Source organism: Pseudonaja textilis, chromosome 5, assembly GCF_049901715.1.
Source record: "Pseudonaja textilis isolate UNSWEBS1 chromosome 5, rPseTex1.2, whole genome shotgun sequence".
Classification (NCBI taxonomy): domain Eukaryota; kingdom Metazoa; phylum Chordata; class Lepidosauria; order Squamata; family Elapidae; genus Pseudonaja; species Pseudonaja textilis.
Genome location: NC_141994.1, coordinates 29,955,011 through 29,970,382, shown reverse-complemented (window position 1 = coordinate 29,970,382; position 15,372 = coordinate 29,955,011). Strand labels below are relative to the sequence as shown.

At 36.7% G+C, this 15,372-nt stretch overlaps 1 protein-coding gene across 5 annotated transcripts in view; it reads right to left on the bottom strand.

The window, feature by feature from the left end:
- USP15 (ubiquitin specific peptidase 15) overlaps positions 1–15,372 on the bottom strand; it is a 54,579-nt gene that overhangs the window by 26,776 nt on the left and 12,431 nt on the right. For 3 of the 5 annotated variants that reach the window (XR_015743811.1, XM_026700340.2, XM_087934438.1), the window contains one exon: positions 3,284–3,367. The exons of 1 other annotated variant lie outside the window; for it this stretch is intronic. Coding sequence is in view for 2 of the 4 variants with exons in the window: in XM_026700340.2 (XP_026556125.1) it covers positions 3,284–3,367 (84 nt within the window). In the remaining 2 variants the exon portion in view is untranslated. Of the gene's footprint in view, positions 1–2,438; positions 2,507–3,283; positions 3,368–15,372 lie in introns of those variants that run through there. One more of the 5 variants, XM_026700367.2, reaches the window with a different exon arrangement.

The following is a 15,372-nucleotide window of genomic DNA, read 5'->3' as shown; positions in this document are numbered from 1 at the left end:
ACAAATGAACATAGTTACATAGGAACATATATGATAAATTATCAATTCCAATAGGTAATTCAGAATGGGATCTTTACTATGCAGGCTGCCAATTAAATGTACATTACATGACCTGGAATTCAAATAGTGATGTATACAGTTTGGTTTTACTGGCACATACACTACTCTATACACTAAGGTTTTTATTCAAGGGAAAACACTGATACATCATTAGAGATCTAAAAACTATAATACTGATATGACAAAACATATTGTTAATATATTCTGGTGAGAGAATGGGGAAATTAATTAAGATACTGAACTTACAATATAATATATAGAAAAAGATATAAAAATAGAATTACTATAAATTTGTGAAGAAACCATTTTATCAGTAAAGCAGAAATAATGCTTAATATTTATGTTTTTAACAACTTTCTCTATTTTTTCCCACTACTTTATATACAATATTATGAAAATAAACAGTAAATAATCAAATCAATTTTGGTAAGGGTTCTTATTTCCTTGGGGGAATTTTTTTTTTTTGACCACCACCGCTCATAATTTTTGTACTCCTTTTAAATTAATATTTTAATTACAATATCCATACAATTGATACCATTCTTATTAAAAGAATAGTTATAGTAGGAAGCTTATTCATGATTGATGAAAGTAGTTTTTAGTGTATCAATGCTGTAAAGTAAGCATCCTGTAAGTAGAGAGGTTGCACTACCTGTATTGCTGAAATAAAACAGTAGTACAACAAATTCAGAAAGTAGTTTGAAGTTAAAGGTATGCATATAAAAGAGCTGATTTATAAAAGTAATCCATCAAAATTGCATGCTTCATAACTTTCTTTACATTTTAACTGAGTTTATATAGAGAGAAACATTTAATCTGAGGCTTTGGGGCACAAGAAAAATAAGCATATTTAGGGAATTTCAGCCTATTTTACTCATTAAGTAAAGTATTCAGAAAATTTGGGGGTGGGGGAGGGGAAGCATGATATCATACAGGTATGAATGGTGTAACAAGGATTTTTTAAAAAATAAAAAATGCAGTGATCTTCAACTCTAAGAATCAAGCAGGAAAAATCCTTTGTGTTAAGGCACGTAGAGTCACTGTTTAGAGCAGGGGTGTCCAACCGTGGCAACTTTAAGACTTGTGGACTTCAACTCCCAGAATTCCTCAGCTGGCTGAGGAATTCTGGGAGTTGAAGTCCACAAGTCTTAAAGTTGCCAAGGTTGGACACTCCTGGTTTAGAGTGAGATGGATGGCATGCTAATTTAATGAATGAATGAATGAATGAATGAATGAATGAATGAATGAATATGAAGCAAGTTATATAAATACAACACCAGTGGAGAATAATAGTGTTTTAAAACAATTACTTTTTTTAGGCTGATAAATAGTAAAATACAATGGCTGTATGTTTTAAATGCTGTTTTAAAAACATATCTGTGAGTCAATATCAGGTAAAAAGGATATTCTAAAATAGATCTGTAAGTCTATCTATAAGTCAATATTTATGATTGAATAAAGTAAGATTTAAATTCCTATGAATTCAGCACAATTCAGTTCCAACTATGTTGGACCATAGATTAAAAACAAAAGGCTAATCACAATGTACTACAAATAGATCCCTTACATTTCTATTCAAAAAAATCAGCTCAGATGAGTTCAGTACAGTTTTCTCTCACCAAAATGACTCTATCTATAAAGAAATTGTGAAGGAGGAGGAAAGAATATAAACTTGTTCATTGCACTATGTCCATCATTTAACAGGACTGCATGCATAGAAACTGTAACTTGCTAAAATGCCCACCTTTCTTCCAAGCAAGCCCAAACACCTGCTTTTAAAAAATAAAACATAATAGGAGCCCAAGTAAAATCATAGCGATTGTATATGGAATCAACTTCTAGGATTGCACCTGGATTTTACCAGTACAGTAGGAAGCACAGAATTCGCCAAAATAAACTATTATTTCCAAGTTATTACTTAGCTAAACTTTAGAAAGGTGTTTTACAAAATCTACAGTAGAGGAAGTCTCTGTGTTTTAGAACTACAACATTGTATAACTGAATTAAGAAGCTACCCTTAAACTGCATTAACTTAAAATATAAAAAATGCCTGCCTGCTAGTTATCAGACAATTCCATCAAATGGAAATACAACTGTCCTTCTTATAACAAAGTCAAGACAATTTTATATTTTTTTAAAAAATATATTTTAAAATGATATTAAAATAGATAACTGTCTCATAACTTTAGACATTGTGCTTTTTTATATAACACTGTCACTATTCTAATAAAATGATAACATCAATTGAGGCCTGGTTTAAATACATCAAATAATTTTTTGAGTTTATGATACACACACACACGCACACACACACACACAGTACAATAGACTACAGTTAAATACATGTATTTGTCTAACAGAGAGTTGGGGCTACTCACAATTAGTAGAAGCACAAATGCCACTTCGCCCCATACGAAAACTCCCTTCTCATAAATGCAGTATTTAACTGGAAGATATTGTATAAAATATTTAGAAATATTACTATGAAACACTAAAACATTTTAACAATTGCGTCATAGCCACAAATTTTGAGAAGCAACATTGCATTTGTAACTACCATTTTTTTTCAGTACGTCTATCAGAAAGCAATAAGCCTAGTAAAAAGCGTATATATATATTTTCATATTTGTAATGAGCTGTAGAAAATGCAATGAATTTAACATATACAACTCCAAATTAACTAAACTGTTTGATAGATAATGTTTTAAAACTATTGTAGTATATTATATTTCTATTAGGAAAACAGTTAGAAGATAATAATAATAATAATAATAATAATAATAATAATAATAATAATAATAATAATATAAAGCATATGCATAGCTTTTGTCATTACATATAATGCACATACTTAAAAAAAATCACAAAAATCTCAAACCTTCCCAAAACTAGGAGAAATCCCTAAACTAGGACAACCTGATCAATATGTTACATGAGTATTGTTGCATGTGGTCCTTTCTTGCTAAAGAATTTTCTTAATGTAATGGTCCCAAATCAGAAAGTGATGCTACAAAGCATGTTACCGTTCCTAGGTTCTGAAAAGCAAAGCAGAAACACTTCTCTCAGCTAATTAGGGTTTTTGTGTTCTTTAAGTCTTGGTGCCCCCTACATTTCCATAGCAATAAACTACATCCAAGTTATTTTTCTAGACTTATACACAATCGCTTTTTTAAACTTTACTTGGATGATTAAAATTAAAAGTTCTTTAAGATACAGTGCTTACTTTCTGTTGTTGATGTTGTTATAATTATTTGATAGAGATGGAGAGATCTTTGGTAAAGTTGGAAAATTGGATGCACCTGGGGACCTTTAAAAATATGAAAATGTTAAATTAGATAAAAATGTTGAGATTGTAAAATTAATAATGAAAAAGGAAAAACTAACATGAAGCAATGTATGTGAATAATTAAAAAAGATTCTTATGATCAAAATAACAAATACACAAGTACTCTAACTTGACTATTTTCAAAAAGCATTAAAAATTATCACATTTAAAACCTCAACCAAATTATAGGCATAAATGGTCAGCCAAATCCCAAATTAGGCTTTAGCAAAAAAAAAAAATGACCTTTACCAAAAATTAGTTTGGAAGCTATTTTATAATGAAATGGAAGTCATTAATATGACCTTTACCAAAATGAAATGGATGTCATTGATATGACCTTTACCAAAAATTAGTTTGGAAAAAGCTATTTTATAATGAAATGGAAGTCATTAATAAAGGTGCATCAATATTGTCAAAAAACTATGGAAATAAGAGCAGGTTAAAGCACATGTTGAAATTGAGGTGTGGCATTTGATATGACAATGTGCGTGTCATCTCTGATATTTAAATTATTTTGATATTTTTTTTATTTTGATGAAATAAGTGCTGAAAACCATGACTGACAAAAGTAGATGGTACCAAATGGGATCAGAACTCCCATATTTTGCTTTATTAGAACAAGGGTACACTTGTGACAAGAACATCAGAATTCTCCAAAACTCTTCAAGTTGAATTCATCAGCATCATTTGCTCTGTTCAGTGGGTGTGGCTTGGTGGGCACATTTTGTGCACATGCAGAGGCTTTCCGAGTCACCTCCTGCACTCTCCCCTGTTGCTTCAGCAGCTGATACGCGGCAATCTGCTGTGCCATGCAAAGCAGCTGAACTTCAAAAGCAGGGAATAAAGGTGAAATGGGAGCTCGGGTGGGTGGGTGGGCCCAGCATCAGCTCCTCAGAGAGAACTGGTTCGGTCTCCGCTGATCTTCGGCGCTACCGGTATGCCAGAACCGGGCCAAACTGGCAGAATAGCACCACTGGTCTAAGCAGAAATAACTTTTAAATTCTGCAGAATTTCCACATGTTTGCAGATACCTGTGGAGAATCTGACAGTACTTTGTCTGTAGAAGCGCTTCCTTCAACAATGGAAAGTTGATATAGTTGTCTGCTTCCAAAATTCTTTCAGAATGGCAACTTGGCCAAAACAGTTCATTGTTTTTTTAGCAATATCTATAATGGTGTCTAAAAGGCCTTGAACAATAAGATCTGTCTTATTCATATGGCTGAAAATATCTGCTAAGGTTAAAGAATGAACTGCTCTCTATCAAAACTTTGAAATAGGGCTTTTCTTCTGTCTCAAAAAAAGTTGCCTGATGTTCAATTAAGTGCTTCAAGACTTATCCAGTGGAAGTCAACAAACTTTTGTGTATTAGAGAAGAACTACTTATTCTGCTCCTCTGTCTTGACAAAGCTTCTTGAAAAGGTAATGATTTAAAGTCTTGGCTTTGAATTAATGACTGTTGTGGTTGGAAGATTCCTTAATCAGTCCATACTGATGTATAAAGCAATGAATCATGATGATGTGATGCTGCTTTCTTCATGAAGCAGCAAAAACAGTTTCCAAAAATCACAAATGCTCCATTTGTGCACCAATTACTAAGATTTTTCCTTTTCTGTTCATCAGTTTGGAATATCTATAGCATTCATAGTTCCTAAAACAGACCAACAAAACTGAAATTCTATGGTGGGATTAGCATCCACATAATAGGTGAAAACTGGGAGGTACCTGATGTGAAAAATGCATGTTTCTAGTTTTTATCCAATTGCATTTTGATGGGGAATGGTGTAGCTGCCAATTCCTCCATGACAAAATATTATACAAAATTTTAGTGATGACATCATTCAAAAGAATGCTGCTTCCATTTTCTTTCTCATTCTAAATCACAAACCACCTCAATTATTGGAAGGATGCTTAAAGACAGAGTTGTAGAAACTCAAATTCTGCTCAAATTTTAGCTTTTTGAAATTGAATGTTCTTGTCATAGAAAAAGAGCCACATTTATGTATTTTCAGAAAGGCTGTGACCTGATCTAAACAAAAACACATGTTCATAATCATGAGGGCAATATAAATTATCTTTAATCCATAACAATGAAAACTGTTCTAAATGTTATGGCATGACTGTGATATCTAATCACATACAGCAGCATTCTGTGCTACCCTACTTTTGTTTTCAGTGAAACAATATCTTAACACAGGTAGTCTGCAACTTACAACCATTTAACAATGGTCAAGAATGGCCGTGGAAAAGTGCCTTTTGAGTCATAAGGCACTCCTGGCCATTATATAACATTGCTTTACCAACCCTGCAATCACGTAATAATGATCATCTTGCCCTTATGACCAGTTGCCAAATGCCCTGTGATTACGTGACAGCCATTTGTAATCTTCTCTGTAATCTTCTCTCTTTTCCCAGGAAGTTAATGGTGAGGCTGGCAGAGAAGGCTGCAAACTGCTGTCACCTGCCAAGAGAAAGCACTGTATCCCGAGGGAAGCTGACCTCTTTAGGTGGGGTGTAGAAACGGAGCCCAAACCGTGAAGATTCTGACTCTGTTCCTGCATCCTGCCAAAAGAATTTCCTTCAGGAAACAGTGGAAAGCTGAACTCCTTCAACAGGAGAAAGAAACAAAACCGAAATATCGAAGATTTTGGCATTCTTCCTGCATACCCCTGAAGGAATTCCCTTCTATGCAGAGAGGGAGTTGAACTCCTTTGGCAGGCGGCTCTTTCAGCCAGCCCCCAGAGATGAGAAGGAGTCAAAATCCAAGCAGGGAGCAGAAAATCAGCATGGTAATATTAGGAGAATGGAGTATCTCAGGTGGGTCAGGGAGGTTCTGGGAACCCTGGTGTAGGCTTTGTGCAAGCATCTCTTTACTTAGGGGTTATAAATCCTGCCTGGAATTTTGCTTAGAGGACTTTCAGTTATTGAGTGGGAGCAGCACACTAAGGAAAGGAGCATGGCATCCCTAAGAGGGGTGCAAAGACTCTGGGAGATCTGGTGTAGTCTGCATGCAAAAGTATCTCTCTGCTCAGGGGCTGAAAATGCCTTGGATTTTGGCAGGAAGGACTTTTAGTCCTTTCTCTTGCACTCCTTATCTGGGATTCTGTACAGGTAACGGCACACAAAATCACTTAACAACCAACACTGAGAATGCTGATATTGTAGCTACTCATGTGAAATCTCACTTAATGACTGCTTCACTCAATGTCTGAAGTCATAGTCTCAACTGTGGTTGTAAGTCAAGAATTACCTGTAATATCATTTGATATAAAGATTTTTTTCAACAATGTTTAAATTAGAAGGAAACAAAAATTTTGTATGTGTGGTTGAGCCATGCTCTGTTTTAGAAATATTATTACATATAAAATATCTGTTTCATTTGTCACTGTATAAACTTTATCATATTTTTATCTGTAAACCATTCGGAATCACTTGGATAGTGACATGGGTGGTGTGTAAATTTGATTAATAATTAAAATACTAGTTGAAGATGCCTATAAATCAGATGAGCCTCACATAGAAATTTTGATAATGGTCTTAAATTGGTTAAAAGAAAAAACACAATTGCTGTTGTTCAACTCCCATTTTTTAGATGATCTTAATATACATCACTGTATATAACAGGCAGAAGGCCATATTTCATAAACAGTTTACTTTGTGCTCTAGAATTCCAATTCTACTTATTATCCTCTAGATCGAGTGTTGGCAACCTGCGGCTCTGGAGCCACATCAGTTCTTTGGGCCCTCTGCTGCGGCTCCCTGTCCCATCACTGACTGGCCCCGCCCCTCACCCTCCCCTCTCTTGTCTGGCCTAAGAAGATAAGGGCAATGGCAGGGGATGGAGAAGCGGCCGGGGCTGATTCTCCAGCACCTCACTCTTGCTGGAGCTTCTTCCGGCCTTTATTGGTGATGGGCATGCCTCAGTCGCTTGGGGAGATGCGCAACATGCTCTTCACCCTGAGACACTGGCCCGGTCTGGCTGCAACCTATGCCAATCTCGCTAACACGAGAGCTGGCGTGGTGGGAATGGGATCCGGGAGGATGGGACAACAGAAAGAGGGACGGGCCTGCAGCGCTCAGCCATGGCTTTAAGAGGATCAGGGCAGCGGGAAAAGGGAGCTGGTCCTGCTGAACCTTGCATACCCACCCCAGAAATCAGGCTCAGAGAAAGCCAGAACACCCTCATCAAAGATGTTCGCCAGTCAGCCAGTCTCCTCCCTCTATCTCTCTGTCTCTCTGTATGTGTGTCTCACTCGCGCGCACTTGCTCTCTGTCTCTGTGTCTCTTCTCTATCTCTCAGAAAGCCATGACTGGGCCAAGCCAGCAAGGTCTCCTTGGGGCTCTTCGCTACTCCTTTTATTTTTTATTTTTGGAAATCCAGGCTGTCTGAGGATAATGATAATTGAATGTAACAGAATTGCTCACTGTAGGTGATTGGTTTCCTTCCTCTTTTGAGCCCAACTTGAGTTTGGTATACAGTGGAAGCAACACCTGCATGTAAAAAGATGGATCTCCTGCAGATTACTATTTGGTAATAAAGAAACTAAGGTTACTGAGAATTGATGTCATCAAATAAATATATAGATTGAATAAGAAAACTGCCAAAATTCATCCTTGATGGAACCCTCTCTGCATGTTTATTGCCTCTGATAACCTTATTTGCAGGAAGTGTTTCAATGCAAACAGTCTGAAGGAAAAAAGCTACTGCTTGTATTGCAGTTTTGTCTACAACACAGGTGTCAAACTAGCCATGTCACATTGCTGTTACATGATGTAACTCTCTGGAGTTGACATCTCTAACATTTCTCCCTTTGATCAAGACAACTTCTAAAAAAGTCTGGTCATTGGCATTCATTCTTAAAAAATCTACTTTTTTTTGCTTAACATTAATATTCTTTCAGAAATTGCTATTATTGTATGAGCAAATACTCCCTGGGTATAGGTTTCTCATCTGGTGCTATTTATTAAGGTTCCAGTATCTAGTTTAAGGTTGATTAATGGCAACACTCTCAAAAAATGACTGAACATTAATAGAGGAGAAATACAATATTCCTAGATTATAATTGCTTTAGATCTGCTGCTTATGTTGCACAGTGGTGAAATGTGTTGTTTTTCCCCTGCCAGACATATGCTCCCCTAATATGAAACCCCCACCATGATATAATAATTTTTGATACATTTCTAAGTGGAAAAATGTAAAACAAGTATCAATCAAAAACCGGTGATTTCTAAAATCCAGTCAGCTACAAAATTAGGAGGAGTTAATATGAATATTTATAGTTTACAACTTTTGTTATGCAAAACTCTGCCATCTGAGGTAGTCTTATTTCTGTTATCAAGTTAACCTAATGGTCTAGTAGCAAAAGATGTTACCAAAAGCAAACAAACAAAAATATTGAATCCCAAAAGTTTTCTTAGATATCATTCTGTATTTAGATATAACTAGACAACTAGACAATCTTGTTTCAGAGGTATTTCCATACCAGATTAGCAGATTACTCAACAATGGCAGAGTATGATTTGATTGCTTATTCTATGACTATTATTAAGTGTTGTACATTATGATTATCACCCATCCTCTCCCACTTGTGACTGTATAACTGTAACTTTGTCGCTTGTATCCTTTACGATTTATATTGACTGTTTCCTAGTATGATTTGATTGCTTATTGTACCCTATGACTATTATTAAGTGTATGTACCTTACGTTGTACCTTGATTCTTGACAAATGTAAGTTTTCTGAGAGCATTTGCACCAAGACAAATTCCTTGTGTGTCCAATCACACTTGGCCAATAAAAGAATTCTAATTCTAATTCTTCTAATGTACTGGGAAATTCTTTAAAAAACGGAGTTATTCAGAGATGTAGCTACCTTGAAAGGAGCCCACATTGAACTATTTAGCAGAGACAAACATCAGCAGTTAACCACAGGAAATGTTTTATGACATTTTGAATTATGTCATTAAAATGCTGTATGTTAATTTTTATGTCATAAAATTGAACAACTTCGATACTACAAGAGTCATGGGTCCCAGATTTTGGACACATTCTGCAAATTAGTCCATTTGAGATACCTTGGTTGAAAAAGTTCTGCCCTATGATGATGTACTGTTTCACCCAGTTAAAGTTTATAGACATGAAAATTTTAGCAATGTACATATGACTAGATTGTTCAGATACCATTATTTCTTTTTTCACAAACAATTATCCAATATTAGAAGGAAAAATAATGACCAAATAATCCACAGATAATTAAGTTTTGTTTAAAAATTATCAGATACTCCAGAGGTTATTAAATTCTGTTTAAAGTCCCATATCAACAGTACGGAGTCTTATCTTTTTAACACCACAATTAAAAGTAATCTTTACGTGTAGTCTTCAACTTATGACCACAATTGAGATCAGAATTTTTCTGAAATGTTGTCATAAAGCGTCACTAAGTGACAGCATCACTTAGGGATGGCAATCTTGGCACTTCCTGTTGCTGTCATTAACTGAGAATTACAACTCATAAAGTATCCACTCCAATTGAAGCCATTTGTCATGCCCCAATCAGAATCTGAGTGGGCAGGGGAAGATGAGATGGAACAAGGACAGAGACCGAGAGGGCAACTCTGTTTGCCTTGGAAGAAACTGGGGAAGGGCAGAGTCAATCCAGGCAAGGCTTTTTGGAATTAGTTAGGCCTACAGGCAGGGAGAAATAGAGCTCAGACGAAGGGCAAGAACCACTCTCTACTGATACGAGGGCTAGGAGAGTGCACAGAAGGTGAGATCAGCTCAGACAGAGCAGGCCACTCAAAAGGAAAATGCCCCACCCAGCTTCACTGTGCACATCTGGGGAATGAGACTTAAGGAGATGCTATGGGCGGTCTGGACTGATTATCTGGATATTTTGCTCCCCGAATTCCTTGATCTGCACTTGTTTTACCAAATACATTTGGGACTTATTGCTGTGTAGCCTTGGTGCAGACAGCACTGGGCTAGACTAATTGCAACCAGAGGCTGCTTGTGGGGGTTTATTATCACCTTGGTCAGGGACTTGTCAGCAACATGGGAGCGTTTGGGGAAAACATGGAGCACAAAAGGACCAGTTTGAACTGCCAGTTGTTCATGTTATCTCTCTGCCGTGCCCTGGATCATCACACCATCCCAGGCTTGGTCTCTCCCAGAAGCCTCGGTAAAGGAACTGCCTCCTCTTCAACTCCCCACATTATCTGCCCCACCATTATGCCCTTTTAGCTGCTCTGCAACCTGCCTTGCAGGGTGGCAAGTAGGTCCAAAACCACACTCCTCTAGGGTTGCTTGCTGTACTGCAGCTCAGGGGCTTTTGGGTGCGCCATACCTCTGGGACTGCAACAAGCAGCATGGTGCAAAACCACAGTGGCCTGGAAAACCTCAGCCACCTCAGTCCAGTCCCTGTTGCCTTCGCCAGCCTGCCCTCCAAGGCCCCTGCTGTCCTGCACTCTGCTGCCCCGCTGACCCTCGCTCTTTTCTTCCTCCCACTGCTCATGAGGGCTGCCTGCCCTGGCCCTTCACGAGGCAGCTGCTGAACATGTGAGACTATCTTCCCAAATCTCACAAGGAAGCTGCCATGAATAATCTTGGGAAGAAAATCTTGTGCAACCAGGAACTACCTCATAAAGGGCCAGACTGAGCATGCCTAGTCAGTAGCAGGAACATAAAAATCATGAAGGTCAACTAGGGCAGTAGGGCTCATCAAGTGCAGTGGGCCAAAAGAGCATAGATTGGGGGAGACAGGCAGATGGATAGAGTTAACAACTTGGGCAGGTTGCCAAGTGTCTGAATTTTGGTTACATGGCTATTGGGACACTGAGGGGCCATATCTTTGGGGATCAGTTTTAAGTCCTTTGTTCAGCACTCCTGAACTACAGTCACGGAACAAATGGTAATAAATCAGAACTAGCCATATAGAATAATTATAAATCATAACTATAACTATCTCTCTTTCTGTTTGGATATGCAATAATTTATATAATCACCTACGAAAGCCATTTATTACAATTCCACTGAACAAATATTTAATCAAATATAACAGCTTTATATGACAAAACACAGAACAAGTTGCAACAATAAGAAAAGTTAACATCAGTTTGCATATTCCTTAGTTTGGGGTAAGTTTTTGCTTAAAAATAATCTGAAAAAAATATACAAAGAATGAATGTTCCTTGTAGTCCTAAATGTAAATTTTATAAAATGTTTAAATCAAAAACAATGGAGAACACCAGTAGAATCCAAAGAAAGTTTCTAATTCTGATTCTAGATTAGGCTAGAAATAATTTTAAAAAGTAAAGAAACAGAGTTTTAAATTATATGATACTCAATTAAAATAGTGAAAGGTGCAATCTGTCTATCCCAATCCTGCCATGTATTAAATCCACAGAATCACAATATTATGGTATTGGAGGGCATGTCCCCAAATCTTTATGTCATCTTTGTCACTCTTCTGTACCTTTTCTAATCTGTCAATATTTTCCTGGAAATGCACAGTACTCTACATGTGGTATCACACTTGTTAAATTTATCAACATGAACAAATGTAAGAAAACGGTATTTCAATCAACTACATTGTCCTATCATTTTCATTGCTGCAGTCTCTTTAAGAACATATCTGAGAGTTCATACTTAAAGAAAACACAATGGTGATGGTTAACAGGTCTATGTCACTTAAACACCAAACTCGTCTAGAGATATCTAGACTATCATCTGTCTATTAAAAGTATAAGTATCTTTGATACTGATAGACTTTGATAATCACTATTAGAGCATCATCTTTTCATTCTCCTCTTTTCCTGCTTTAAGCTGTCAATATTCTTCTGGAAATATAATGATCCAGGTGTAGTCTCACACTTTATAAATTTATCAACATGAACAAATAAAAGAAAGCAATATTTTAGCTGACTACACTGTCATGTTATTTTCAGTGCTGAAGTGACTACTAGTCCATTCCTTTTATAGCATAATTGTTCCTTCCTTCTGGTTTGTTCCTAGATGCTCTACGTTCCACCCAGTATCTACTTTGGCCTGAATTGGGTGCTATCTTTAACGTAGATATATAAGCCTCCATTTTTGAAAAGTCAAACTAGTTTCTATTCAGACTGGTAGGTAGAATCTGTCTTACATTTGCTATTAAAATGTTCACTGTATACTCAGTGGCAATCAAGTTCAGCGCTTCTATTTGTTAATAACTCTAATGTTCATTGTGACCAGGAGGGTACTATCCTTTTCTTGTATGATCACTTTTCAGAAACTTCTAAAAAAGTTGCCACATTCTTATCAGTAGCTGCAGCCTGTTGGAAACTATCTGGTTCCTCCCTTATGCTATTAATTAGCTACTAACTGCTTTGGGATTTTCTCACTATTTTAAAATTTCTTATTATAGTTCTTCTATCATATGTTTGTATTTATTATGTTTGGTCTTGGACCATTAATACATTTTTATTATACATTCCATGTAATTAGCCATGCAAAATCTATACTTCATTTTTTTATAGATCAATACATACATACATAATACATACATACATAACAATCAAATAACATAATTTATAGATGAACACTATTTGGAGCCAAATCTATTGGTTTAAAGTTTCCCAATGAATTGTATTACCAAAAGAAAAATTGAAAACAATCTTAGAGATGAAGCAGTTTGCTTTGATGTTGGAATGAACTGATAATCCCAAAGCTCCTCCAAACTACAGCAGATAAGGCTGATCTGGAGATATCATCATATCAAAAAATAAAAAGCAATTATCAGCATTTTTTTCTGAGATGTTATCAGTGCTGAACTTCAGAAAGTAAATGATACAATATAAAATTAAAATTGAATTAATTTAGATGTCAGTTTAATAGCAATTTAATTTAATGGGTTAGTATAATTATTTTAAACAATTCACCCTTCTATCACACTACAAGTAATAATTTGCTGGTAACTATCAGCATTCCAAGTAAACCCTCTTTCCAATTCAGAACTCCAAGACAAAGTCCATCAAAGTAAGAATTTATGAGAGAAGTCATGTTGGCACATCTGGAAAAACCTGAATCTGAAATCCCGTTTTTTCCTCCACCCACACTAATACTCACACCCTGCCCCGTTCAGTGACATTCACATCGCATGGCCCAATCCATCTCCTGCCTCAGTTGCCGCCAAACTTCAGTCACTTCCAGGTATAAACAACTAGTCCTTGATCTCTCGTGAAATAATGTTGTGGTGGCTATATTCCCTTTGCTACTCTCCCATTCCCACAACTCATCTATCCCCCGCTGTGGCAGCCCTGAAAATCTGTCCCAAGATGGATCCAGGGCTCACAGTAACTTTCATAGAAGCCCTGGGATAACACAAAATGTTTTCAGCATCAACATGTCAGATCCTACACTCTTTGGTAAGCATAAATAATTTCTTCAACTGATCTAGTTTCCCTTTCTGAAAATGTGCTTCAGGGGTTACTTGTGCCCTCTACTGCCAGCAACCCCAGAGAGCATGTTCAACAGCAAAGCAACAGCATTGATTCTATAGCTATCACATTAAAACACGATTTTTGCAAGCACGACTGTTTAGGAATGAAAGCCAGGTTCAAATATCTGTTTAATTACCAGCAAAATAGAGATTCTCAGGGACAATTGTAAAACAGTAATTAGCTATTTGGAGAAGCACTTAGACTTACATACTGTTCCCTAGTGCTTTATAGCTCTGTTTAAGCTGTTTACAGAGTCAGCATACTGCCCCCAATAATATGGGTCCTCATTTTACTGACCTCAGAAGCAAGTAAAGAAGCCTTGAGCCAGTGAGAATCGAATTCCTGGCAATGAGCAGTGAGTTAACCTGCAATACTGCATTCTAACCACTATGCCACCTAACAGCTAATCATTAAGTTAAGCATTTTGGAAAAAATATCTAAATAAATAGTAAGCAAGAAATATCAGGAATTAAAATAGCAGATAGCAATAGCACTTAGACTTATATACTGCTTTACAGTACTTTGCAGCCCACTCTAAGCGGTTTACAGAGTCAGCATATTGTTCCTAACAGTCTGGGTCCTCATTTTATCGACCTCAGAAGGATGGAAGGCTGAGACAACCTTGAGCCGGTGAGACCTGAACTGTCAAACGGCTGGCAGCCGGTGATCAGCACAAGTAGTCTGCAGTACTGCATTCTAACCACTGCATCACCACGGCTCTTATTCATAAAATCCATTTTTCTACAAGGCAGGATACATGTGCAGGCTTACATAACTACTCTTACAGTAGAATTTTGCCTGCTTATCACTATTTTATTGGGAAAAGAGAGGATTGCCCCACTATTTCCAAGTATGTATCCCTTTTTTCCTGAGGAGAAAATGTTTGACTTGACAACCTAACGCAGTGTTTGTCAACCTTGAGAACTTTTAAGATATGTGGACTTCAATTCCTGGAATTCTATGAGTTGAAGCCCACACATCTTATAGTTGTTAAGAAGAATCACCGACCTAATGGCTGAATCTTTTACAATATAGAGAATGATCTATTCCCTTTGCCATGATTTTGCCATGTACTGCAGAGTTGGTGTCAAGGCATGAATTTTGTCCCTACATTTGTCATCATGTCAAATTTCTAATAAACAAACTATGTAGACTATCCCATTCTTTTCCTTCATAAACCAGGAGACATAGTTTCATTAGACTTTAGATAAATGCCTAAGATTATCAATAAAGGTCTGATGCCATTCTGGTGATAATGGATGTCTTCTTTAAGGCAGCCCATTTCAGTCTGTGCTGTGGCCTCCTCTACAATCATGAAACAGTTTATCTGTTCAAGTTGTCTAGAACTACAATTTGCACAATCTGATTTTTATTAGAGGCTCATAATTCATAGCCAGCTTTTTGAAAGTTTCTATTTCATACATAGGATGTTAAACTTCATCAATCCTATACTCATAATTCACAGATTGATGATGAAACAGAGAGAAAACAATGTCACCTTAAAGCAATACACTG